Genomic DNA, 27,962 nt, shown 5'->3' with positions numbered 1-27,962 from the left:
ATATCATATTTGATATTAGGTCTATGGTTGAATGTCAGAATTCACTTAACCCTACCTTTGTTTTATCTTGAACACGTAGGGAGTCTTAGATAAAATAACAATATAATTTTACTTTTAGAAAATATAGGGAAATTCTGAATTACCAAAAATGTCTAAACGTTTTCAGCCTCCATGGAGCCCTCCACAACACACCAATGCTCCTGTATTAAAATTGTACAATAGTTTAACTCGCCAAAAAGAGGTTTTTGTTCCCTTGGATGGGAAAAAAGTTACATGGTATAGTTGTGGGCCTACTGTATATGATGCATCTCATATGGGACATGCTAGGTAATTTTCAGGAAAATAAAAAATTACAGTATATTATTATTTCCTACTTTAGGTCATACATAACCTTCGACATATTACGAAGAGTGCTAACAGATTATTTTGGATATGATGTGTTTTATGTGATGAATATCACAGATATAGATGATAAAATAATCAAAAGAGCTAGGCAGAATTATTTATTCGATAAATATGTTTCTGAAAATCATGCTTTAGAAGTTATACTTTCAGATTCTAAGAACGTATGTATGTCAAGCAAAAGATTTCTACATGAAATTAACGCTGCTCCATTATTTATAGATTTTAGAAAATTTGAATTCAAAAACAAACTCTACCAACGATCCAGACAAGAAGCAGATGTATGAAAAGTTGTTAACTAGGTAATAATGGTATTTGTTTTGAATTTTTCAAATAATCATATTGTATAATTTTGAAGGTTAACAACTGCAGTTCAAAATTTAGAAGATTCTATTAAAAGTGGGGATAACGCTCGAGTGGAAAAGGCACAAAAAGAATTCATAGCTGCTTCAAAAGACCCATTGTCTGACTGGTTAGATACAAAACTTGGTCATACAATAACAGATAATGCTATTTTCAGTAGTTTACCTAGGCATTGGGAAGAGGAATTCCATAAGGATATGGATACCTTGAATGTATGTGAAATATTGGAATAATCAATGTTTTTCATTATTTTCAACTGTATAATTTCAGATCTTGAAGCCTGATGTACTCACAAGGGTGAGCGAATATATTCCCGAAATTATTTCATATATAGAAAAAATTATCAAAAATGGAATGGCATATGCAGCAAATGGATCCGTTTATTTTGATGTAGCCAATTTTGATAAGCAAGAAAAACACCATTATGCCAAGTTGGTGCCTGAAGCCTATGGTGACACCAATAGCTTGCAAGAAGGAGAAGGTATGATAAGAGATTAAATAAATTTTGTTCGACTGGAATACAATTTGATATTGAGTGTACATACTAGAAACAACAGGTTTTGCAATGAATGTTGAGTGGAACTCTGGATTTATGGTGTGTAGGAATTAGCTAGATGATAATATAAATGAATTCAAAAACTAATGGCCTTGGAAAATAATGTATTTTAAAATGATTCTAAAAAAATTTTTTGTTGTTATTGTTTCTATAGTTTTTTGCGTTTCATTTAATGTTTACTTGTGGTTTAGTGATAGTAATTGTTGACTTGAGTATAGACACAAAATACACAATGAAAAGTTAAGCATTAGTTTTCAAGAGAGAATGATGTTTAGGTGATCTTACATCTAGTGAGGCTCAGAATGAAAAACACTCAGCCAATGACTTCGCATTATGGAAAAAAAGCAAAGCTGGAGAACCATCTTGGGATTCACCTTGGGGTAAAGGAAGACCTGGATGGCATATAGAATGTTCCGCTATGGCATCTGCAATATTCGGTTCTACACTAGATATTCACACTGGTGGAATCGATTTGAAGTTCCCCCATCATGACAATGAAATAGCACAGAGTGAGGTACATTTCTCTAATTATTATATATCTAAAAATTAGATCGCATCGAAACGAAGCCAGGAGTTTTTGCATGTTTGTTCGAATTTTTATTCTTGTAATTTTTTCACAAAATTTCGCATGAACTTTCGAATATTCATAAGGAAAGAAAATGCATATAAAAATAATAAATGCATGCTTGGAAAAAAAATGAAAAAATTCAGTTTCAGCCTTTAAAATACATACATACTTCCTAAGGTTAATACATTTTTTTTTAATTGTTCCTTGATTTTGTAGGCTCATTTTGGAGAATCAGAATGGGTGAAATACTTCCTACATTCCGGACATTTGACTATAGCTGGATGTAAAATGTCGAAATCCCTAAAGAACTTCGTCAGTATTCAAGATGCCCTTGCAAAGTACTCGGCAAGACAGTTGAGATTCGCATTTCTTCTACATTCTTGGAAAGATACCTTAGATTACAGCCAAAACACTATGGAATCAGCTCTTCAAATAGAAAAATTGATCAATGCAAGTGTTATTCAATCTGTACCAATTGTTTTTGCTAAGTTGGATTCACTTTTAGGAATTCTTCCTTAACGTCAAAAATGAAATAAGGAATACTAATAAGTCTGAAAGTTTTGTTGAGAGCTTCACAAAATGGGAAGAGCAGGAAATCAAACTTATGGAAGTGTTATTGAAATCAAAAGAAGATGTCCATATGGCTCTCTGTGGTAAGTTCAATAATGAATATAAAGCAATCACAAACTTAGTGTTATTATTAAAGATCGTACTTAGTTATTTCCTGATATCTTTTTTTAACAATTTTAGTTTATTATTGAAGAATTTACTATTTGTCTGCCTATTTTTTCATAATTTCAGGTTTATCACGATAGAATTCATTCTGATGTCTTTTTTCTTTGTTTTTATGAAATTACTCACTTTCTAATGAGTTTTTTTCATTTTCAGATAATATTGATACTAGGTCGTCATTAGATATATTGAGAGAGTTGGTATTAGCTAGTAACGTGTACTTGAGAGATAGAAAACCACCAAACTGCAACTTACTAAGTGATATTGCATTATATGTAACTAGAATTCTAACAGTTTTCGGAGTAATAAGTGATCCACCTAAATTGGGATTCCCGATATCGAATAATGTGACCTCTGATGTGAGTCCTAGTTCTATAAAATTAATCTATTTCTTTCATTTAAAATATACTTTAAACTATATACTGAGGAACAATTTTCGTTTCAGTTTGAATCTGTGGTAATGCCCTACTTAACAATCTTATCAGAATTCAGAGAAAAGGTCAGGACGCAAGCAAGAACTATCAAAGCAAATGAGATTCTCAAACTTTGTGACGAGCTCAGAGATGATACTCTTCCAAATGTGGGTGTTCGATTAGAAGATAAAGAAGGTAAGATCATAAAAAAGAATTTATGAATAAGTGGACTCTTTTAAGAAATTCAGCTAACCTGACTTTTTCAATCAATACAAAATACCTTATTAAGACTTGTTAATTGTTTGAATATTTTTCTCATAATCGGTAGCAGATATGACAAATTATTAGGAACTCAAAAAATTTACTAGTAGATCAAATTATCGTTTGACATTTTTTTAAACGGCCAGGAGACACCAGAAAAAAATTCTGGACGAAAAAGCACGAACTGTTCTAAAAAATTCCACCCTGTACATTTGCAATCGAAATTGTCATATCACCTGATGTAAACTCCAAATTGGAATATCTATGCCAAATTTCAGTTAAATATTTTGTGAAGTGTAGATGCTGTGAGGAAAAAAAACAAATTTTTTTAGTAGCATCCTGTATATGTATAAATATAAAAATATTTTTTAAATTGTTATATTTTAGGGGAAGCGACAGCTGTGAAATTAGTAGACAAAGAAATACTGATGAAAGAAAAAGAAGCCAAGAAACAGGCCGAATTAGAGAAACAGAAGAAAAAAGAAGAACGCCAAGCTGCTCTTCTAGCAGCTCAGGCCGAGAAAGAAGCCTTGATGAAAATACCGCCAAATGAGTTGTTCAAAAAAGAAACTGACAAATATTCAAAATTTGACGATAAGGTAAAGCAGTTAAGTGTAAAGTTAATTCATTATTTATTAATTTTTTTGTTAGGGATTGCCTACACATGATGTTGAAGGAAAAGAAATTAGCAAGGGTCAATTGAAAAAACTTCAAAAGTTGCAGCAACAACAGGAAAAACGGTATCAGGAATATTTATCATCCAATGCAAAGTCTGCGAGCTAGGGCAAAAAATCATCATAGGGAATTATCCAGAAATATCTAAATTTGGAAATAATTTATATTTGATACTTGATCGATGAATCCTAGGTAAATACTTTTTGAAAATATGAAGTAGAAATTTATTAAATTTAAGTAGTGACAATTTTACTTAAATTTTGCTTTTATTTAAATTTTTAAATTCATGTAACAATTGCTTGAAATTTTCACTTTTCTATAATTATTTCCTTTATTTTTGCAGTCAACTTTTTATTCTTTGAATATTCATATTTATAAATCAAAACCTGCTTATATCAATTGTTTGTTTTAATTTATTAAAATGATACGTGCATTTGAGAGAAATGTTTTATTTATAACCAATATTACAGAGATAGGCTAATTTATTTTAAATACTAATTGGATATAATGAGAATGAGCATAATCAATTTATTGATTGATGAAAAATTTGTTAAAAAATGGAAAGTTTCTTTAAGGTTCATTAAAATTTTTATGCTACCAAAAAAAAGTTTATTGGGATGATAAATTAATACTGTTAATAAAACATTAGGAACAAGTCAAAATCTAAATTAGTCTTATGAAAAAATCTTAGATAATCTAGTAAATTAATTAATCAAATTCAATGGTAGGTCCTTGACAACTGCCAATACTATCAGATTTTAATTTTGACGATCTCAAGTGAATATCCAATTTTGGAATTGGTAGTGGTAGTGGTCTTAAAAAATGAAAAACATTTGAAAAAAAATATAAATTTTATTGAAAATCAATAAATAAATGTACACTATACTGAATCAGTCTTCAAACTTAAAACTATTATTTACAAAACCCTGATGAAAGGGCATTCAACATAAATATCACATAACATAATTAACACAATATGATTAAATTAATCAACTTCTTCAATGGTAGGTCCTTGCCGACTCCCAAAACCTCCGGCTTGTTGGCCACAGTTTCCTGGCATTCCTCCATTGAATTGGCCTCCATTGGCTGCACCTCCACTGTAAAGTTTGGACATGATGGGACTGCAGATTGATGTCAGATGTTTCTGTTTATCTTCATATTCATCTTTTTCTGCTAGAGTATTTGAGTCCAGCCACTGAAGACAACTTTGACATTCTCTTTCAACTGTTGCTTTGTCTTCTGCACTCAGTTTCTCCCCACACTCAGAGACTGCCTGTTTCAATTGGAAAACGTATGCTTCCAGTTGGTTTCTAGCAGAAATCTTCTGTCTTTGTCTTTCATCTTCCTCTTTGTATTTTTCTGCATCGGCAACCATTTGGTCAATGTCCTTCTGGGAGAGACGGCCTTTGTCATTCTTGATTGTGATGTTCTTCGAGTTTCCAGAGCTTGTATCTTTGGCGGAGACGTTCAAGATACCATTGGCATCTAGATCGAAGGTGACTTCAATTTTTGGTACTCCACGTGGTGCAGGAGGAATTCCTGTCAGATCGAAGGTTCCCAATAAATTATTATCTTTGGTCATGGCTCTTTCTCCCTCAAATACTTGGATGGTAACTGCAGGTTGGTTGTCTGCATAAGTTGTGAATGTCTGAGTTTGTTTACAAGGTATTCTTGCATTCCTCTCGATGATTTTGGTCATTACACCTCCTGCTGTCTCGATACCAAGAGAAAGTGGAGTTACATCCACCAAAAGGACGTCTTGAATTTTGGAGTCCTTTTCTCCACTGAGTACCGCGGCTTGGACAGCTGCTCCATAAGCTACAGCTTCATCTGGATTGATGGATAGGTTCAAAGGTTTTCCGTTGAAGAAGTTCTGAAGGAGTTGTTGAATTTTGGGAATTCTTGTAGATCCTCCCACTAGAACAACATCGTGGATTGATCCTTTATCCATTTTAGCATCTGCCAGGGCTTTTTCTACAGGACTGAGTGTACCTCTGAAGAGATCGGAACATAATTCTTCGAATCTTGCTCTGGTGACTTTGGTGTAGAAATCTATTCCATCGAACAAGGCGTCGATCTCAATGGTAGCTTCGGTACTGGAGGACAATGTACGTTTAGCCCTTTCAGCGGCTGTTCTGAGACGCCGAAGACTTCTTGGATTGCTTCGTAGATCTTTTTTGTATTTCCTTTTGAATTCTTCTGCCAAGTGATTGACCAATCTGTTATCGAAGTCTTCACCACCCAGATGAGTATCACCGGCTGTAGCTCTAACTTCGAAGAGAGATCCTTCGTCGATGGTCAAAATGGAAACGTCGAATGTTCCTCCTCCAAGATCGAAAATCAGAACGTTTCTTTCACCTTTCAGGTTCTTGTCTAATCCATAGGCCAAAGCAGCAGCAGTTGGTTCATTTATAATTCTCAGAACATTCAATCCTGCGATGACCCCAGCATCTTTTGTGGCTTGTCTTTGAGAATCGTTGAAGTAGGCGGGAACAGTGATAACAGCATCTTTTACGGTTTCTCCCAAATAAGCTTCTGCAGTTTCTTTCATTTTCGTCAAAACCATTGAACTGATTTCTTCAGGAGAGAAAATTTTTTTGTCACCCTTGTGTTCGACCTGGATTTTTGGCTTGCCATAATCATTTACCACCTTGAAGGGCCAATGTTTGATGTCCTGTTGAATTTTTGGGTGGTCGTATTTTCTACCGATGAGTCTTTTGGCATCGAAAACTGTGTTACTGGGATTCATCGCAACTTGATTCTTAGCAGCATCTCCAAGGAGTCTTTCGGTGTCCGTGAATGCCACATAACTTGGGGTTGTTCTGTTTCCTTGGTCGTTGGCGATGATTTCAACTTTTCCGTGCTGCCAAACTCCAACACACGAGTATGTTGTTCCAAGATCTATTCCAACAGCTTTCACCATTTTGTCTTCTTTTCTTCTTTCAAACACTTCTAATAATAACACTGTAAAATGAGCGAACTCTGAAACTTTCTTATAAGCTTCGACTGAAACTTGTTAACGCTTCGATTGCTTGCTTTCGAATACTTTGAATCTTGCCGCGCTCGCTCGGTTTATATACTAGCCGAAGTATCGATCGCGAACACTCTCGACTTCACACGAATATTCTAGAACTCTCCAGCCAACTCTCAGACAGAGAGGTATTCAGAAAATTTATGTGTGTCTGTGTAATGTTATGATTTTATTAACACCTTTAAATCACTTCATTAGGTCTTATCAGCAATAGATTATCTTATATATATATAGCAATAATTCCGAAAGTAAAAGAACTAGGAAGTGTGTTTTTTAATGATTGCATTTCAGTTTGATGTACTTAATGTGTGACTAATTACTTGAACTCAGGAATAATATATTCTTCAAAACTGCATTCGTGTTATCGAAACTTTCGTTGTCAGTTTGTAGTTGAGATTGAAATAGAAAAAAATTTATTAATTGTTTGCTCTATTTCAATAAAAATAGTTATATCAAGAACAGGTTATATGTGGGCATTTTTATATCTGATTGTCGTGAATATTATTATATAACTTACGTTATCAATCTTTTTGTTTGGAGGGGTAAAATACATGAATCGATACTGAATAATTGAAAATTTCAAAAATTATATAATGTGAACAATAAATTCGACACATAATTATTCGGAATATTTATTAATCATCAGCTGCCACTTGTTTTTGGCTTGAGTATGTATATTGATAAAGGTTTAATTTTTCAAGATCAAGATGATGGTTAAATTAAGTTATTTTTTTTCTTTGTAAAATGGATAAAACCGAATTTCGTGTAATGATGAAACACTGTTTTTTTATGGAGAAAAATAGGGCAAATGCGAGAAAACTGTTATTCAGACTCTGCTCCATCAACAATAATGGTTGAAAGATGGTATGCTGAATTAAAATTCGGATCTAATGAAGAAGTTACTGTAGCGTTTGTAAAGTATTCGAAATCGGAGACAAATTTTCCAACGAAAAAGTTATTTGAAAGTACGAGGACTATTGTAATTCAGGCATCTTGTAGTATGTTGACGAATAAATTCGATTTTTTGAGATGAAATGTGTTTTTATTGGATATTGATTCATATTTTTAGTAAAAACTTTGGATTGAGTATCAAACTATAAATGTTTTCAATTCCAGAATTATATAGCTTTCGAGAAATAGATTATTATTTCCTTTTGTTCCGGTATTTTCATCTTCGAAATTCATAGATCATGCTCTCGACCTAAGAGGATCCATGCAATCAACCGATTATTTATTGTAAAATATACCTAAATGTTATGTGATAAAATCGCAAATTTTCATTGTTTATTTCGTTCAAATGAATGACTTGGTGATTGTGCTCCTAGATCCAATCCTGGACTTGACTCGAAGTGCCAGAGAACACTCTGGATCCTCCTCGTAATTTCCATTCGTTTCCGTATTTACGTTTTTCATTGAACTATTTTTGAAAATTTATGAATGGATACTCGTCCAAACTTTTTTAAATATCATCAAAAGACGTCATTTTTGTCCCTATATATGATCCATTTCTATGAAGGTCGGAAAAAAGGTTTTTTAATATGTATTCCGTTCATATTTGTATAAAAATATTTCCTTGATTTTGAATGAGAATGAGTATAGATTTCTATATCATTAAAAAAAATTATTTTTTGCAGTTTTTCCGTAGTTGCCCATGACCATAAATTATGATCAAATCAAGATCGTTCTATTTTTTTGTTGAAGTTACGAAGAATGAAATGGAAAAAACTCATAATGTTTCAAAAACCGCTCAACTTCTTATGGTATTGTTTACTGATGTAATTAAGATAGTTAAAAAAAAAACAAAAAAAAATGGTTTTCCCTCAGAGTATTATTTCAACCAAATTATTTGAATTGATGAGCATTTGAGTAAAAACTCGACCAGATTTTATTTCAGAAAACTTTATGAAACGAATATTAGTAGGAGGACTACGATCAAAGTATGTTATTTTGATAACACCTAGATAGGTGTATCTACCTATTATTAATCATGGAAAAAAAAATAAAATTCTGAAATTTACAACTTCCTATTAAAAATATGTTTCGAATATTGAACATTAAAATTCCAATTCAATATTAAATGGCAGTTATCCTTTATCCACTTTTTTTAAGGAATAACAATCGTTTTGCTACAAAAGCAAAAACTTAAAATTTCGAATATTAAAACGAAACTATTGTTACCCATTCATCAAATAGATGATGGAAATAAATAAACTGTTATCTAATATCAAATTGAATGAATTACTATCCAGTAAAGACTGCGAATTAATCAAAAAAATATTTATTCAAAATCTATACCTGTAACGTTTGAAGTTTTATAACATTTTAATGAGCCAAAAATAAGATGGACAGAAAATACGTCCATTATGAATCAAAATTTTCACTCTTATAACATTGTTCAATGAAGTTTACTTTAATTTCAATAGATGGATAAATAAATAAATATTAAAGTTGCGTCAACGCATCCTGAAAGTTCTAGAATATTCGTGTAAAGTCGAGAGCGTTCGCGATCGATACTTCGGCTAGTATATAAACCGAGCGAGCGCGGCAAGATTCAAAGTATTCGAAAGCAAGCAATCGAAGCGTTAACAAGTTTCAGTCGAAGCTAATAAGAAAGTTTCAGAGTTCGCTCATTTTAAAGTGTTATTATTCGAAGTGTTTGAAAGAAGAAAAGAAGACAAAATGGTGAAAGCTATTGGAATAGATCTTGGAACAACATACTCGTGTGTTGGAGTTTGGCAGCACGGAAAAGTTGAAATCATCGCCAACGACCAAGGAAACAGAACAACCCCAAGTTATGTGGCATTCACGGACACCGAAAGACTCCTTGGAGATGCTGCTAAGAACCAAGTAGCGATGAATCCCAGTAACACAGTTTTCGATGCCAAAAGACTCATCGGTAGAAAATACGACGACCCAAAAATTCAACAGGACATCAAACATTGGCCCTTCAAGGTGGTAAATGATTATGGCAAGCCAAAAATCCAGATCGAGCACAAGGGTGAAAAGAAAATTTTCTCTCCTGAAGAAGTCAGTTCAATGGTTTTGACGAAAATGAAAGAAACTGCAGAAGCTTATTTGGGAGAAACCGTAAAAGATGCTGTAATCACTGTTCCCGCCTACTTCAACGATTCTCAAAGACAAGCCACAAAAGATGCTGGAGTCATCGCAGGATTGAACGTTCTGAGAATTATAAATGAACCAACTGCAGCTGCTTTGGCCTATGGATTAGACAAGAACCTGAAAGGTGAAAGAAACGTCTTGATTTTCGATCTTGGAGGAGGAACATTCGACGTTTCCATTTTGACCATCGACGAAGGATCTCTCTTCGAAGTTAGAGCTACAGCCGGTGATACTCATCTAGGAGGTGAAGACTTCGATAACAGATTGGTCAATCACTTGGCAGAAGAATTCAAAAGGAAATACAAAAAGGATCTGCGAAGCAATCCAAGAAGTCTTCGACGTCTCAGAACAGCCGCTGAAAGGGCTAAACGTACATTGTCCTCCAGTACCGAAGCTACCATTGAGATCGACGCCTTGTTCGATGGAATAGATTTCTACACCAAAGTCACCAGAGCAAGATTCGAAGAATTATGTTCCGATCTCTTCAGAGGTACACTCAGTCCTGTAGAAAAAGCCCTGGCAGATGCTAAAATGGATAAAGGATCAATCCACGATGTTGTTCTAGTGGGAGGATCTACAAGAATTCCCAAAATTCAACAACTCCTTCAGAACTTCTTCAACGGAAAACCTTTGAACCTATCCATCAATCCAGATGAAGCTGTAGCTTATGGAGCAGCTGTCCAAGCCGCGGTACTCAGTGGAGAAAAGGACTCCAAAATTCAAGACGTCCTTTTGGTGGATGTAACTCCACTTTCTCTTGGTATCGAGACAGCAGGAGGAGTAATGACCAAAATCATCGAGAGGAATGCAAGAATACCTTGTAAACAAACTCAGACATTCACAACTTATGCAGACAACCAACCTGCAGTTACCATCCAAGTGTTTGAGGGAGAAAGAGCCATGACCAAAGATAATAATTTATTGGGAACCTTCGATCTGACAGGAATTCCTCCTGCACCACGTGGTGTACCAAAAATTGAAGTCACCTTCGATCTAGATGCCAATGGTATCTTGAACGTCTCCGCCAAAGATACAAGCTCTGGAAATTCGAAGAACATCACAATCAAAAATGACAAAGGACGTCTCTCCCAGAAGGACATTGACCAAATGGTTGCCGATGCAGAGAAATACAAGGAGGAAGATGAAAGACAAAGACAGAAGATTTCTGCTAGAAACCAACTGGAAGCATACGTTTTCCAATTGAAACAGGCAGTCTCTGAGTGTGGGGACAAACTGAGTGCTGAAGACAAAGCAACAGTTGAAAGAGAATGTCAGAGTTGTCTTCAGTGGTTGGACTCAAATACTCTAGCAGAAAAAGAAGAATATGAAGATAAACAGAAACATCTGACATCAATCTGCAGTCCCATAATGTCCAAACTTTACAGTGGAGGTGCAGCCAATGGAGGCCAATTCAATGGAGGAATGCCAGGAAACTGTGGCCAACAAGCCGGAGGTTTTGGGAGTCGGCAAGGACCTACCATTGAAGAAGTTGATTAATTTAATCATATTGTGTTAATTATGTTATGTGATATTTATGTTGAATGCCCTTTCATCAGGGTTTTGTAAATAATATTTTTAAGTTTGAAGACTGATTCAGTATAGCGTACACGTGTATTTATTGATTTTCAATAAAATTTATATTTTTTTCAAATATGTTTTTCATTCCCTTCAATTCCTTATCATTTTACCGAGTCCATAGCAGGATATTCACTTGAAATTTCTAATTCTAACGCAAATCAAAAGGAAATTAAATATCACAAGAAATTATTATTTTTATCAAAAAGTGTTTTTTTGGGCAATTTCAAACTATCTCAAGAAATCCTTAAACAATTGAAAATTATAGAAGGAACAGAAAATAAATGATTTTTTTTGTCTCCCTATTTGTCACCACTCAATCGTTCAACGAATTTATGTTGGAATAATTAATAGTTCAGTATTTTTTAATTCATGAGAAAAGATTTGTTTAGGGATAAAAGGTTGCAAGTTTGATAACAAACTTTTCTATTAGAACTCTTAAACCGATTGAAATTTCTCAGGCAGAATAATATAAGGGTAATGGTAATTTTTCATCTCTTCACTGTAGGATTTCATAGAACACCAGCTTTTTGAAGAAAAAAGCAGACTAATTCAAAATTTCTGAGGCAAAATTATATAATATGTTGAAGGCAATTTTTCACAATTTCTTCACAAGAGAATTTTCAACTATAGGACTATGAAAACTATTATTCTATCAGTGTCAGTTTTTATTCTCCTGAATTTTCATCCAAGGTGGAAATTATTTAAGTTAATAATTTCCTTACTGTACGGTGATCTCTAAACCCCATAAATAACACAAGGGGTGTTCATATTCGATCGATAGATTTTATCGAATAAATTCTGAGAAAAAAATTTCATTGCCTGAAAATTTGATTCGACCACATCGAATACAAATCTACAATCAGTTCGCCTATAAAAGGTTCTTATCTCGATGAACCCTAATTCTTATAGCCAAGTCAAGAGAAATCAGATTATCAATTTGAATAGATGTATGCACTCAGACCTAATACAGTGTGATGGCACATGAATTATGTCAGTTTTTATTATCATTTTTATTAATTTAGTGGAGCATTTGCCCTTAAGCCATCTATACAAAATTTACTGAACTAATCCTTGGCGCAAACAACCACGCGTAGAATCCTGTAACGTGTATTCGTTACAGGATTCTTCTCGCTTTGTTAGTGATCACAGAATGGTTTGAGCTACTTTTCCTAGATGCTCCAATTAATTCGAATCTAAAAAAAAATATATTTGGTGCATGGGCAATATTTGAGCGAATATATATTCTATTGAGAAATAATAGTTATATTATACTCGTATCTGATAATTTACGAAATGAGTTTTCAATCAGATCAACCCCATAATTTGATATTACGAAGAATTTTCAATCCTGAACACCATAAGATGTTTCATGAAAGATCTTGGAGCACATATATCATTTGTTTTGTGGGATTTTGCGAAAAACCTTAGCACCTTGAAAATTGGATTGCATGAGGAAACTTCGAAGCTGAATATCTGCAATCAGTTTTTTCCAAACATTTCCAGAAACTGAGATATTGCAAATTTTGTAGAAAAACTATGCTTTAAAAGGGTAGAAAAGTTTTTCTGCGTAAAATCAATGCCTTTTACGAAACCTGCGATATCGAAACCAAAAATATTTTCGAATGCAATATAACATTGGATATTTTGTCGCCAGAACAAAGTTTCGAATCAGATCGACTACAAAATTTGTTATTATGGAGAATTTTTCCTGCTGAATTTCTATTTGCAATTCAGTTACAATTCCTTGAAACTGAGTTATTTCGAGTTTTGTGAGAGAAAAATTTGGTGAAAAAATTTTTGTCAACATTTGGTATCTTGAAGAATTTTCCATTCTAAATACCAACCTGCATTTTTCTTCCTAACAAAGCCAAAAACTACAATATTCTGGATTTCGTTGAAAATTTGTTCTTTGATTGAGTAGAAAAATTTTTTTGGTAAGAATCCATGTCCGAAATCCCTCAATTAACACTATAGTTCAAATTCTTTCGATCAATTTCTTCTAAAAAACCAAGACTGGATAAATTTCCAGAAAAAAATCTGCAATCAGTTTGCTTATCTGAATTCGTCTGCTTTTTTTGTTCAAAAAGTTTGTTATGAAGTCTTCTTGAATGAAATCCAATAGTGAAATGATGAAAAATTATCTCCTACATTATTTTGCTCTAGAAATTTCAAATTGGTTCGATTCTTCTGATCGAAAAGTTTAATATTAAATATGCTACTTCTTTATTTCTCCACAGAATTTTTCTCATGAATTGAAAAAATATATATATTATTTTATTGTTATATATGAAATATTCATTATTCCAACATAAATTCGTTGCATTTTAATTTTTTTTCTGTCGAGTTGACTGGTGATCAATGAAGAGACAAAATATTATTCATTTTCTGTTCTTTATACATATCAATGTTCAATGATTTCTTGAGATAATTTGATGCCCACTCAAAAACACTTTTTGATGATTATAACTTCCAGTAATATTAGGATTCTCTTCGATTTGCGTTAGAATTAGAAATCTTAATAATTTCAAGTGAATATACTGCTATGGACTCGGTAAAATGGAAAGGAATTGGAGGGAATGAAAAACATATTTAAAAAAAATATAGATTTTATTAAAAATCAATAAATACGTGTACACTATACTGAATCAGTCTTCAAACTTAAAAATATTATTTACAAAACCCTGATGAAAGGGCATTCAACATAAATATCACATAACATAATTAACACAACATGATTAAATTAATCAACTTCTTCAATGGTAGGTCCTTGCCGACTCCCAAAACCTCCGGCTTGTTGGCCACAGTTTCCTGGCATTCCTCCATTGAATTGGCCTCCATTGGCTGCACCTCCACTGTAAAGTTTGGACATGATGGGACTACAGATTGATGTCAGATGTTTCTGTTTATCTTCATATTCTTCTTTTTCTGCTAGAGTATTTGAGTCCAGCCACTGCAGACAACTCTGACATTCTCTTTCAACTGTTGCTTTGTCTTCAGCACTCAGTTTGTCCCCACACTCAGAGACTGCCTGTTTCAATTGGAAAACGTATGCTTCCAGTTGATTTCTAGCAGAAATCTTCTGTCTTTGTCTTTCATCTTCCTCTTTGTATTTTTCTGCATCGGCAACCATTTGGTCAATGTCCTTCTGGGAGAGACGACCTTTGTCATTCTTGATTGTGATGTTCTTCGAGTTTCCAGAGCTAGTATCTTTGGCGGAGACGTTCAAGATACCATTGGCATCTAGATCGAAGGTGACTTCAATTTTAGGTACTCCACGTGGTGCAGGAGGAATTCCTGTGAGATCGAAGGTTCCCAATAAATTATTATCTTTGGTCATGGCTCTTTCTCCCTCAAACACTTGGATGGTAACTGCAGGTTGGTTGTCTGCATAAGTTGTGAATGTCTGAGTTTGTTTACAAGGTATTCTTGCATTCCTCTCGATGATTTTGGTCATTACTCCTCCTGCTGTCTCGATACCAAGAGAAAGTGGAGTTACATCCACCAAAAGGACGTCTTGAATTTTGGAGTCTTTTTCGCCACTTAGTACCGCGGCTTGGACAGCTGCTCCATAAGCTACAGCTTCATCTGGATTGATGGATAGGTTCAAAGGTTTTCCGTTGAAGAAGTTCTGAAGGAGTTGTTGAATTTTGGGAATTCTTGTAGATCCTCCCACTAGAACAACATCGTGGATTGATCCTTTATCCATTTTAGCATCTGCCAGGGCTTTTTCTACAGGACTGAGTGTACCTCTGAAGAGATCGGAACATAATTCTTCGAATCTTGCTCTGGTGACTTTGGTGTAGAAATCTATTCCATCGAACAAGGCGTCGATCTCAATGGTAGCTTCGGTACTGGAGGACAATGTACGTTTAGCCCTTTCAGCGGCTGTTCTGAGACGACGAAGACTTCTTGGATTGCTTCGTAGATCTTTTTTGTATTTTCTTCTGAATTCTTCTGCCAAGTGATTGACCAATCTGTTATCGAAGTCTTCACCTCCTAGATGAGTATCACCGGCTGTAGCTCTAACTTCGAAAAGAGAACCTTCGTCGATGGTCAAAATGGAAACGTCGAATGTTCCTCCTCCAAGATCGAAAATCAAGACGTTTCTTTCACCTTTCAGGTTCTTGTCTAATCCATAGGCCAAAGCAGCAGCAGTTGGTTCATTTATAATTCTCAGAACGTTCAATCCTGCGATGACCCCAGCATCTTTTGTGGCTTGTCTTTGAGAATCGTTGAAGTAGGCGGGAACAGTGATTACAGCATCTTTTACGGTTTCTCCCAAATAAGCTTCAGCAGTTTCTTTCATTTTCGTCAAAACCATTGAACTGACTTCTTCAGGAGAGAAAATTTTCTTTTCACCCTTGTGCTCGACCTGGATTTTTGGCTTGCCATAATCATTTACCACCTTGAAGGGCCAATGTTTGATGTCCTGTTGAATTTTTGGGTCGTCGTATTTTCTACCGATGAGTCTTTTGGCATCGAAAACTGTGTTACTGGGATTCATCGCTACTTGATTTTTAGCAGCATCTCCAAGGAGTCTTTCGGTGTCCGTGAATGCCACATAACTTGGGGTTGTTCTGTTTCCTTGGTCGTTGGCGATGATTTCAACTTTTCCGTGCTGCCAAACTCCAACACACGAGTATGTTGTTCCAAGATCTATTCCAACAGCTTTCACCATTTTGTCTTCTTTTCTTCTTTCAAACACTTCGAATAATAACACTGTAAAATGAGCGAACTCTGAAACTTTCTTATTAGCTTCGACTGAAACTTGTTAACGCTTCGATTGCTTGCTTTCGAATACTTTGAATCTTGCCGCGCTCGCTCGGTTTATATACTAGCCGAAGTATCGATCGCGAACGCTCTCGACTTTACACGAATATTCTAGAACTTTCAGGATCCGTTGGCGCAACTTTAATATTTATCCATCTATTGAAATTAAAATATCTTTCATTGAACATTGTTATTCGAGATAATTAAACCAAATTTTGATATTACAATGAACATATATTTTCAGTTTATCTTATTTTGAGTTTATTTTTACCGTATAAAAAGTTCGAGCGTTATAGGAACAGATTTTAAATAAATACTTATTGATTGATTCGCAGTCTTTACTGGATATAAATCCATTCATTCCAATAAAAGATGACAGTTATTTCATTTCCACTATCCATTGGATAAATATCAATAGTTTCGTTTCAATATTCAAAATTTTTAATTTTACCTTTGTAGCAAAACAATTGTTATTCATTAAAATGATGTGGATATAGGATAACCGCCAATTAATATTGAATTTTTTATTTTATTCCTCAATATTCGAAACAGGACTTTATTTTTAATTGGAAGTTGTACGTTTCAGAATTATATTTTTTTCCATGATTAATAATATGTAGATACACCTATCTAGGTGTTATCAAAATAACATACTTTGATCGTAATCCTCCTAGTAATATTCGTCTTTCAAGTTTCCTCAAATGAAATCTGGTCGATTCAAATCCTCATCAATTCAAATAATTTGGTTGAAATAAAACTCTGAGAGAAAACCTATTTTTTTATTTTTTTTACAGTCTTAATTACATCAGTAAACAATACCATAAGGAGTTGAGCGGTTTTTGAAATATTATGATCTTTTTCCATTTCTTCGTAACTTCAATAAAAATAGAACGATCTTGATTTGATCATAATTTATGGTCATGGGCAACTACGGAAAAACTGCAAAAAATATTTTTTTTTAATGATATAGAAATCTATACTCATTCTCATTCAAAATCAAGGAAATATTTTTATACAAATATGAACGGAATACATATTAAAATACCTTATTTCCGACCTTCATAGAAATGGTAAATATAGGGACAAAAATAACGTCTTTTGATGATATTTAAAAAAGTTTGGACGAGTATCCATTCATAAATTTTCAAAAATAGTTCAATGAAAAACGTAAATACGGAAATGAATGGAAATTACGAGGAGTATCCAGAGTGTTCTCTGGCACTTCGAGTCAAGTCCAGGATTGGATCAAGGAGCACAATCACCAAGTCATTCATTTGAACGAAATAAACAATGAAAATTTGCGATTTTATCACATAACATTCAGGTATATTTTACAATAAATAATCGGTTGATTGCATAGATCCTCCTAGGTCGAGAGCATGATCAACATCAGAATATGCATACTTTCAAGAAAGCCGTGAAGTTATTACATTTAAAAAAAGGATATTATAGTGTCAAGGAATTTGAAATAATGTATTAAGATTGTATTATATGTTTGTGTCAATTTTCTCTTAGAAATAGCTTATTATTTTGTACTTCATTATATATGACTTGTTCCATACATTCTTTGTAATGTCGGGGATCAATAAAGAATATGAATGAGAATGAATTTCGAAGGTGAAAATACCGAAACAACAGAGAAGAATAATCTATTTCTCGAAAGCTATATTATTCTGGAATTGAGAACATTTATAGTTTGATACTAAATCCAAAGTTTTTACTTAAAATATCAATCAATAACCAATAAAAACACATTTTTTCTCAAAAAATCGAATTTATTCGTCAACATACTCACCTACAAGATACCTGAATTACAACACTCCTCTTACTTTACAAACACGACAGTAACTTCTTCATCAGATCCAAATTTAAATTCAGCATACCACCTTTCAACCATTATTGTTGATGGAGCAGAGTCTGAATAAGTTTTCTTGCATTTGTCTTATTTTTCCCCATAAAAACAGTGTTTTATCATTACACGAAATTCGGTTTTATCCATTTTACAAAAAAAAAACTAGGTTTATTTAACCATCTACTTGAAGAATCAAACCATTATCAATATACATACTTAAGCCAAAAATAAGTGGCAGCTGATGATTTTCAATTTTTTTAGTATCGATTCATGTATTTTACCCCTCCAAACAAAAAGATTGATAACGTAAGTTATATAATAATATTCATGACAATGAGATATAAAAATGCCCACTCAGCCGATTCAGCTCCCAACATAACCTGTTCGTGAAATAACTCACATTTTTTTATTGAAATAGAGCAAATAAATGACTAATTTTTTTTTTCTATTCCAATCTCAACTAAAAACTGACAACGGAAGTTTCATAACATGAATGCAGTTTTGAAGAATATTTTATTTCTGAGATCAAGTAATTAGTCACACATTAAGCAAATCAAATAGAATTACAATAATAAAAAAACACACTTTCTAGTTCTTTTATTTTCGGAATTATTGCTATATACAAAGATATATAAGATAATCTGTTGCTGATAAGACGTAATGAAGTGATTGAAAGGTGTTAATAAAATTATAACAATACATAGACACACATAAATTTTCTGAATACGTCTCTGTCTGAGAGTTGGCTGGAGAGTTCTAGAATATTCGTGTAAAGTCGAGAGCGTTCGCGATCGATACTTCGGCTAGTATATAAACCGAGCGAGCGCGGCAAGATTCAAAGTATTCGAAAGCAAGCAATCGAAGCGTTAACAAGTTTCAGTCGAAGCTAATAAGAAAGTTTCAGAGTTCGCTCATTTTACAGTGTTATTATTCAAAGTGTTTGAAAGAAGAAAAGAAGACAAAATGGTGAAAGCTGTTGGAATAGATCTTGGAACGACATACTCGTGTGTTGGAGTTTGGCAGCACGGAAAAGTTGAAATCATCGCCAACGACCAAGGAAACAGAACAACCCCAAGTTATGTGGCATTCACGGACACCGAAAGACTCCTTGGAGATGCTGCTAAGAACCAAGTAGCGATGAATCCCAGTAACACAGTTTTCGATGCCAAAAGACTCATCGGTAGAAAATACGACGACCCAAAAATTCAACAGGACATCAAACATTGGCCATTCAAGGTGGTAAATGATTATGGCAAGCCAAAAATCCAGGTCGAGCACAAGGGTGAAAAGAAAATTTTCTCTCCTGAAGAAGTCAGTTCGATGGTTTTGACGAAAATGAAAGAAACTGCAGAAGCTTATTTGGGAGAAACCGTAAAAGATGCTGTAATCACTGTTCCCGCCTACTTCAACGATTCTCAAAGACAAGCCACAAAAGATGCTGGAGTCATCGCAGGATTGAACGTTCTGAGAATTATAAATGAACCAACTGCTGCTGCTTTGGCCTATGGATTAGATAAGAACCTGAAAGGTGAAAGAAATGTCTTGATTTTCGATCTTGGAGGAGGAACATTCGACGTTTCCATTTTGACCATCGACGAAGGATCTCTCTTCGAAGTTAGAGCTACAGCTGGTGATACTCATCTAGGAGGTGAAGACTTCGATAACAGATTGGTCAATCACTTGGCAGAAGAATTCAAAAGGAAATACAAAAAAGATCTACGAAGCAATCCAAGAAGTCTTCGACGTCTCAGAACAGCCGCTGAAAGAGCTAAACGTACATTGTCCTCCAGTACCGAAGCTACCATTGAGATCGACGCCTTGTTCGATGGAATAGATTTCTACACCAAAGTCACCAGAGCAAGATTCGAAGAATTATGTTCCGATCTCTTCAGAGGTACACTCAGTCCTGTAGAAAAAGCCCTGGCAGATGCTAAAATGGATAAAGGATCAATCCACGATGTTGTTCTAGTGGGAGGATCTACAAGAATTCCCAAAATTCAACAACTCCTTCAGAACTTCTTCAACGGAAAACCTTTGAACCTATCCATCAATCCAGATGAAGCTGTAGCTTATGGAGCAGCTGTCCAAGCCGCGGTACTCAGTGGAGAAAAGGACTCCAAAATTCAAGACGTCCTTTTGGTGGATGTAACTCCACTTTCTCTTGGTATCGAGACAGCAGGAGGAGTAATGACCAAAATCATCGAGAGGAATGCGAGAATACCTTGTAAACAAACTCAGACATTCACAACTTATGCAGACAACCAACCTGCAGTTACCATCCAAGTGTTTGAGGGAGAAAGAGCCATGACCAAAGATAATAATTTATTGGGAACCTTCGATCTGACAGGAATTCCTCCTGCACCACGTGGTGTACCAAAAATTGAAGTCACCTTCGATCTAGATGCCAATGGTATCTTGAACGTCTCCGCCAAAGATACAAGTTCTGGAAACTCGAAGAACATCACAATCAAGAATGACAAAGGACGTCTCTCCCAGAAGGACATTGATCAAATGGTTGCCGATGCAGAAAAATACAAAGAAGAAGATGAAAGACAAAGACAGAAGATTTCTGCTAGAAACCAATTGGAAGCATACGTTTTTCAATTGAAACAGGCAGTCTCTGAGTGTGGGGACAAACTGAGTGCTGAAGACAAAGCAACAGTTGAAAGAGAATGTCAAAGTTGTCTTCAGTGGCTGGACTCAAATACTCTAGCAGAAAAAGAAGAATATGAAGATAAACAGAAACATCTGACATCAATCTGCAGTCCCATCATGTCCAAACTTTACAGTGGAGGTGCAGCCAATGGAGGCCAATTCAATGGAGGAATGCCAGGAAACTGTGGACAACAAGCTGGAGGTTTTGGCAGTCGGCAAGGACCTACCATTGAAGAAGTTGATTAAATTAATTATATTTTTTTTAATGTGATATTTATGTTGAATGCCCTTTCATCGGGGTTTTGTAAATAATCTTTTTAAGTTTGAAGACTGATTCAGTATTGTGTACACCTATTTATTATAATAAAATTTATATTGTTTTTAAATATGTTTTTCATTTCCTACAGTCATCTCCAAGTTCCTTGTTGGATATTCAATTGAAATCATTAAGATGTCTATCGAAAATTAAAGAAAATTATTTCCGCTCAAAAATTTTTTTGAGTGAACATTTTGAAATTATAGCAAGAAATCCTCAAACAATTAAAAACTATTGAAGTGGCTTTAGTCTTCTGAATATTCCCTGGTGGAAATTTATTGAAGTCAATTTATTTAAGTCAATTTATTTCCTCACTTTGGAAAATGGTAACTTAGAGAAATAAAAATTCTGAATTAAATTTATACTTTGGTTTTAAAGAACCCCTTCAAATTTTATAATTTACCTCATCAATTTAGAAATATTTTGTGCGTTAAATCGAATTGTGCATACTCAATACGCACCTCAAATCTTGAAGACCTAAAATTTTTATGGAGCCATTTACGGTTCATAATACCATGCCAAATTGAATAAAATCAGAAGATATCGAGAAGATCGGCAGATAGATACGAGTATAAAATCAAATTTGTTCAAATAGTCTGAATGGATTTTGGAAAATTCCAAATAGAGAATCAAAATTTTTTACATCATAGAAGTGAAAATTAAAACACAATTTTCAATTATTTTTTAAATCAAATTCCATATTTGATCACTCGAAGAATTGAAATATTTCATTTCAATTATTTCTGTTTGATCTTGAAATAGTAAATAGGAAGTTCATGAATAAATATTAAATTCTGTAATTAAATATCTTCTTTTAATTCTAAACAGAAACTTTTCAAATTCTTTTAATCTCTCCAAGTGATTTTCATTATTATGTATTCGTAAAAAATTTTTAGTGATCTATAATTGAAATATCAGACGAAATATTCATTTCATTCAAATCAATTAAATTTACTAATGCATATAACGAATACGTCTTCTTCTTTCTGATAAGGTAGGTATAGGTACCTGTTTGGAGAAATAATGCTTATCATCTTCTTAGAAAAACTAAAATAATTCATCATTGAATTCATAATCCTTTCATGAAAAGTCTAAGAGAACGGAACATAAATGGAAATTGCGGGAAGATTCTAGAATCTAGAGGATTCTGACATCATCTGGTTATTGCCAGGGTTGGATTCAGGAGCATAATTTTTTTCAAGGATATTTCTACAATCATATCATAGGAATAAACCGTGTGCTGGCTTAATAAAAGAATTTCCAGATAAAAAGTTTATTCCACAATATCACTCAAAGTAGGTACCCCAAAATAGAACATCAAATAAGTTATTTGCTCATATGCATAATAGAGAACAAGAAATGAAAAATTTATAAAAGAAATGATTTATGGTGAGGAATAAAAATTCCTTAAACTTTTCAACTACAATGCTGTTAATTCAATATACAGGGTTAGAACTATTTAGAGGGGCACTACAGGGAAATCCAAAACCGTTAGAATTACAGGGTGGCTCAAATTACAAAAAAGTTGCGTTATTTAGGAATTAGTGTGTTGGTGTTAATAGATCCAAAATATCTCCAATGGTTCCCGAGATATATCGAAAAACTAAAAATCGAGATTTTTTTTTTCTGTATAACTCATTTGTTTCTGGAGATAACTTCACGAAATTCGGTTTGTAGCCATTATCCAATATAAAGATTCTAGTGGAGTCGTCATATTTTTTCTGTTTTCCATTGTTTCAGAGACGCGATAGTCAATTTTTCCTTACCAGGCGATAAAGAAAAAAATTACGAATTCAACAATGTATCACACTCTACAAAAATAATATTTTGAACTTTCTATTTTATTTTTTTGTTCAAGTAGTAGGCTGGTGCCAGAATGCCCAGAATTGTCAAATAACTTGTTATTTTGTTCAGTTGTTATGTGAAACCATCACTTGATTTTTGTAAAAACCTATATCCTGTTTGATAAGTAACGTCCTATTAATTAATTATCATGCTGATACCAACACTCTACATAGCGAACAACTGGCAATGTCTGTAGAAATTGTTTTACATAATTTAAAAAACTCAAGTGATGGTTTCATTTCACATAACAATTGTCAACAAAGAACCAGCGACCAAGGAATAATAGTATATTATTCAACGAGCGGTAAATTAGGTCATAACTCACGCAGATTATGTTTGCAGCACGAGCCGCAGGCGAGTGCTGTAATTCATCAAGTGAGTTATGACCATTACCGCAAGTTGAATACTATACTTTATCTACGACTATATCAATAAATACTAAGGAAAAAATACAGACTGAGAATAAAGACAGAGGGAACGGGAAATAAACATAATGTGCTCAATCCCGTACAAGAGAGATGGATACTTAGTGCTACCAATCACAATCGAACTAGCTTCGGCTAGCTCGAATCCAGTACAGAGTACAGACATAGAAATTTATTGAAAAACCTTAATAATTGCCTGTAAAAATGCATTAAAACATACCAAAAAATATTCCCTGTAAACGATGACTTAATGATCTTACTGCTACACCAATCTTGAAAATTTTTTCAAACTCCTTTATATTTTTTCGGGCAATTAATTCTGTATGGTAGGTAACGTTAGCTGTTTGTCTTTATGAAATGTATACCTTTATAATATTTCATCTTCACTATCTGAATTAATCGTTTTCAGCAAAACATTCACAATAATTAGATATCAACTTAATTTGAAAACGTCAAAAGTGACATTCCCTCGGACATTCCTCCCCTCAATAACAATAATGGAATGTTCCCTTTCGGCCAATCGAATAGAAGCAGAGAAGTATAGAAGCACAGATCCATATTTTCCGATTTATAATAGTGAGTTATAGCAGTGAGTTATTATAAATCACGCTGTTTGTTAATAGATACTATTAATTGCTCAAAAGCAGTCGAATAATGAGTTTATAATTCAATAGGAGTAGATAAATACATAGAATTATGATAGATGTCATATTATATTTCGCATAACTTGCACAACTATCCTTTTAGGATTTGATATTAGTACTTCTGTCCAAACGAAGGGGTCAAACCAATTTTGAGAACTGAATTGAAATAGTATTTGTAGGTAATTTGAAAAAATCATGGATGAAAGCCTCAATAATTGAGTTCAAAATTACAATTTCAGTGATAAACCAAATTAAAGTGAATTACCCATTCTAACAAAATCATCATGCATCATAAAATGATTTCCTAAAGCAATATTTCACTGTTTTAAAATGCTTTCCACTTCTTGAAATTTTTTGTACAAGCAATTAAATCCACTTGTTCAGATCATGTATGTTTCAGTTTGAAAATACTAAGAGGTTGTTTCTATTGAAACAAATTTATAACTAGTATAACAATTTATTTCTTGAATTTAAGAACATAAAATTAATTTATTACTTCACAAGAAAAAAATGGTACATCTTTAAAATAATCTATCTAATTTTCATTGTTATTATACTTTGATCCTGAAGTATTGAAAAAATGCTTCGAAGGAATGTAGTTCAAGCCTGATTTCTATGGAATGGTCTAGAGGAATGAATGATGCTGAACTACGATTTTTCACTTCATCGTAGAATACATCGTAGATTATTCTACACTATCAATTAAATAAAGATATTATGTTGCAGATAAAACCAAATAGAGTGATTGAAATGTACGTACTGATAAAATCATAACAATACATAGACACATATAAATTTTCTGAATACGTCTCTGTCTGAGAGTTGGCTGGAGAGTTCTAGAATATTCGTGTAAAGTCGAGAGCGTTCGCGATCGATACTTCGGCTAGTATATAAACCGAGCGAGCGCGGCAAGATTCAAAGTATTCGGTAGCAAGCAATCGAAGCGTTAACAAGTTTCAGTCGAAGCTAATAAGAAAGTTTCAAAGTTCGCTCATTTTACAGTGTTATTATTCGAAGTGTTTGAAAGAAGAAAAGAAGACAAAATGGTGAAAGCTGTTGGAATAGATCTTGGAACAACATACTCGTGTGTTGGAGTTTGGCAGCACGGAAAAGTTGAAATCATCGCCAACGACCAAGGAAACAGAACAACCCCAAGTTATGTGGCATTCACGGACACCGAAAGACTCCTTGGAGATGCTGCTAAAAATCAAGTAGCGATGAATCCCAGTAACACAGTTTTCGATGCCAAAAGACTCATCGGTAGAAAATACGACGACCCAAAAATTCAACAGGACATCAAACATTGGCCATTCAAGGTGGTAAATGATTATGGCAAGCCAAAAATCCAGGTCGAGCACAAGGGTGAAAAGAAAATTTTCTCTCCTGAAGAAATTAGTTCAATGGTTTTGACGAAAATGAAAGAAACTGCAGAAGCTTATTTGGGAGAAACTGTAAAAGATGCTGTAATCACTGTTCCCGCCTACTTCAACGATTCTCAAAGACAAGCCACAAAAGATGCTGGGGTCATCGCTGGATTGAACGTTCTGAGAATTATAAATGAACCAACTGCTGCTGCTTTGGCCTATGGATTAGACAAGAACCTGAAAGGTGAAAGAAACGTCTTGATTTTCGATCTTGGAGGAGGAACATTCGACGTTTCCATTTTGACCATCGACGAAGGATCTCTCTTCGAAGTTAGAGCTACAGCCGGTGATACTCATCTAGGAGGTGAAGACTTCGATAACAGATTGGTCAATCAGTTGGCAGAGGAATTCAAAAGGAAATACAAAAAAGATCTAAGAAGCAATCCAAGAAGTCTTCGTCGTCTCAGAACAGCCGCTGAAAGAGCTAAACGTACATTGTCCTCCAGTACCGAAGCTACCATTGAGATCGACGCCTTATTTGATGGAATAGATTTCTACACCAAAATCACCAGAGCAAGATTCGAAGAATTATGTTCCGATCTCTTCAGAGGTACACTCAGTCCTGTAGAAAAAGCCCTGGCAGATGCTAAAATGGATAAAGGATCAATCCACGATGTTGTTCTAGTGGGAGGATCTACAAGAATTCCAAAAATTCAACAACTCCTTCAAAACTTCTTCAACGGAAAACCTTTGAACCTATCCATCAATCCAGATGAAGCTGTAGCTTATGGAGCAGCTGTCCAAGCCGCGGTACTCAGTGGAGAAAAAGACTCCAAAATTCAAGACGTCCTTTTGGTGGATGTAACTCCACTTTCTCTTGGTATCGAGACAGCAGGAGGAGTAATGACCAAAATCATCGAGAGGAATGCAAGAATACCTTGTAAACAAACTCAGACATTCACAACTTATGCAGACAACCAACCTGCAGTTACCATCCAAGTGTTTGAGGGAGAAAGAGCCATGACCAAAGATAATAATTTATTGGGAACCTTCGATCTCACAGGAATTCCTCCTGCACCACGTGGAGTACCAAAAATTGAAGTCACCTTCGATCTAGATGCCAATGGTATCTTGAACGTCTCCGCCAAAGATACAAGCTCTGGAAATTCGAAGAACATCACAATCAAGAATGACAAAGGTCGTCTCTCCCAGAAGGACATCGATCAAATGGTTGCTGATGCAGAGAAATACAAAGAAGAAGATGAAAGACAAAGACAGAAGATTTCTGCTAGAAACCAATTGGAAGCATACGTTTTCCAATTGAAACAGGCAGTCTCTGAGTGTGGGGACAAACTGAGTGCTGAAGACAAAGCAACAGTTGAAAGAGAATGTCAGAGTTGTCTTCAGTGGTTAGACTCAAATACTCTAGCAGAAAAAGAAGAATATGAAGATAAACAGAAACATCTGACATCAATCTGCAGTCCCATCATGTCCAAACTTTACAGTGGAGGTGCAGCCAATGGAGGAATGCCAGGAAACTGTGGACAACAAGCTGGAGGTTTTGGAAGTCGGCAAGGACCTACCATTGAAGAAGTTGATTAATTCAATTGATTCTCTTTTTATGTGTTGAATACTGTTTTTTTTTTTTTTGTAAATATTATTTTAAGTTTGAAGACTGACCAAATATTAATTATAGGCAATTAATTTATCCAGAATAAATGTTATATTTTGTTTAATATGTTTTTCAATTTATACCCTCTTAATATCAAGACCAAGTGGGAAAAGGTTATGGGTAAAAAAAACTTCCGACATATAATACCAATTTTATTCCAATAAATGTTATTTTTCCTCAAACATTTCAAATTTCAATCAGTGAAAGAAATATCCCACACTCACAAAATATTTCAATGGCATTAAAACATCTAATAAAAGTTACAAACATTTGTTATTCAAACAAAAATATTTTCACCAAGTGAGTATCTACCAATTTTCATCAACTCATATAAACAAAAAAAAAAGAAAAAACAAAAATAAAAACTGGTAAGGATATTCCATGCATTGAACAAGTGGAAAAACTAGAAACTATAGAGCTTTAAAAAATATACAATAAAATCAGTATCAATTAATATTCCTTACAATAGGTATTCTTTCCAATATATGATAACTTTTATTATATATAGGATGAATATGCCTATTTTCAATCATTTGTACTACGATGGACGCCTTAAGTAGTCAAAGACTTAGAGAATGAAGTGATTTGAAAATAAAATGTAAAATTCTATTTGATTATATTTTAAACGTTTTTTCACGTTCAGATGAACAAATATGAACAATTGAAATCGGACAATAACAATTTCAATTCTACATATAAGCTACTGACAAAAAAAAATTA

The 27,962-nt window shown here is 34.0% G+C and overlaps 6 protein-coding genes across 6 annotated transcripts; 4 read left to right on the top strand and 2 right to left on the bottom strand.

The window, feature by feature from the left end:
* The first annotated feature begins 35 nt into the window (after positions 1-35).
* On the top strand, positions 36-4,400 carry LOC123687521 (cysteine--tRNA ligase, cytoplasmic). The gene is made up of 12 exons (XM_045627044.1): positions 36-327; positions 380-566; positions 625-704; positions 761-977; positions 1,036-1,246; positions 1,597-1,835; positions 2,106-2,339; positions 2,395-2,542; positions 2,778-2,980; positions 3,067-3,229; positions 3,683-3,894; positions 3,947-4,400. The coding sequence occupies exons 1-12, from the start codon at positions 149-151 to the stop codon at positions 4,076-4,078; spliced, it is 2,205 nt and encodes a 734-aa protein (XP_045483000.1). The 5' UTR covers positions 36-148; the 3' UTR covers positions 4,079-4,400.
* Positions 4,401-4,806: 406 nt separating this feature from the next.
* LOC123687537 (heat shock protein 70 A1-like) lies at positions 4,807-7,020 on the bottom strand. Its single transcript, XM_045627045.1, has one exon. The coding sequence runs from the start codon at positions 6,891-6,893 to the stop codon at positions 4,956-4,958; it is 1,938 nt and encodes a 645-aa protein (XP_045483001.1). The 5' UTR covers positions 6,894-7,020; the 3' UTR covers positions 4,807-4,955.
* A 2,532-nt stretch (positions 7,021-9,552) lies between these two features.
* LOC123687505 (heat shock protein 70 A1-like) lies at positions 9,553-11,772 on the top strand. Its single transcript, XM_045627043.1, has one exon. The coding sequence runs from the start codon at positions 9,681-9,683 to the stop codon at positions 11,616-11,618; it is 1,938 nt and encodes a 645-aa protein (XP_045482999.1). The 5' UTR covers positions 9,553-9,680; the 3' UTR covers positions 11,619-11,772.
* Positions 11,773-14,287: 2,515 nt separating this feature from the next.
* On the bottom strand, positions 14,288-16,512 carry LOC123687489 (heat shock protein 70 A1-like). Its single transcript, XM_045627042.1, has one exon. The coding sequence runs from the start codon at positions 16,375-16,377 to the stop codon at positions 14,440-14,442; it is 1,938 nt and encodes a 645-aa protein (XP_045482998.1). The 5' UTR covers positions 16,378-16,512; the 3' UTR covers positions 14,288-14,439.
* A 2,652-nt stretch (positions 16,513-19,164) lies between these two features.
* Positions 19,165-21,362, top strand: LOC123687473 (heat shock protein 70 A1-like). Its single transcript, XM_045627041.1, has one exon. The coding sequence runs from the start codon at positions 19,285-19,287 to the stop codon at positions 21,220-21,222; it is 1,938 nt and encodes a 645-aa protein (XP_045482997.1). The 5' UTR covers positions 19,165-19,284; the 3' UTR covers positions 21,223-21,362.
* Positions 21,363-25,134: 3,772 nt separating this feature from the next.
* On the top strand, positions 25,135-27,306 carry LOC123687431 (heat shock protein 70 A1-like). Its single transcript, XM_045627038.1, has one exon. The coding sequence runs from the start codon at positions 25,250-25,252 to the stop codon at positions 27,170-27,172; it is 1,923 nt and encodes a 640-aa protein (XP_045482994.1). The 5' UTR covers positions 25,135-25,249; the 3' UTR covers positions 27,173-27,306.
* Positions 27,307-27,962: the final 656 nt, after the last annotated feature.

The sequence above is a fragment of the Harmonia axyridis genome, chromosome 1, assembly GCF_914767665.1.
Source record: "Harmonia axyridis chromosome 1, icHarAxyr1.1, whole genome shotgun sequence".
In the NCBI taxonomy this organism is placed as follows: domain Eukaryota; kingdom Metazoa; phylum Arthropoda; class Insecta; order Coleoptera; family Coccinellidae; genus Harmonia; species Harmonia axyridis.
Note: the sequence above shows the minus strand (reverse complement) of the source record. Positions and strands in the feature narration are given on the sequence as shown.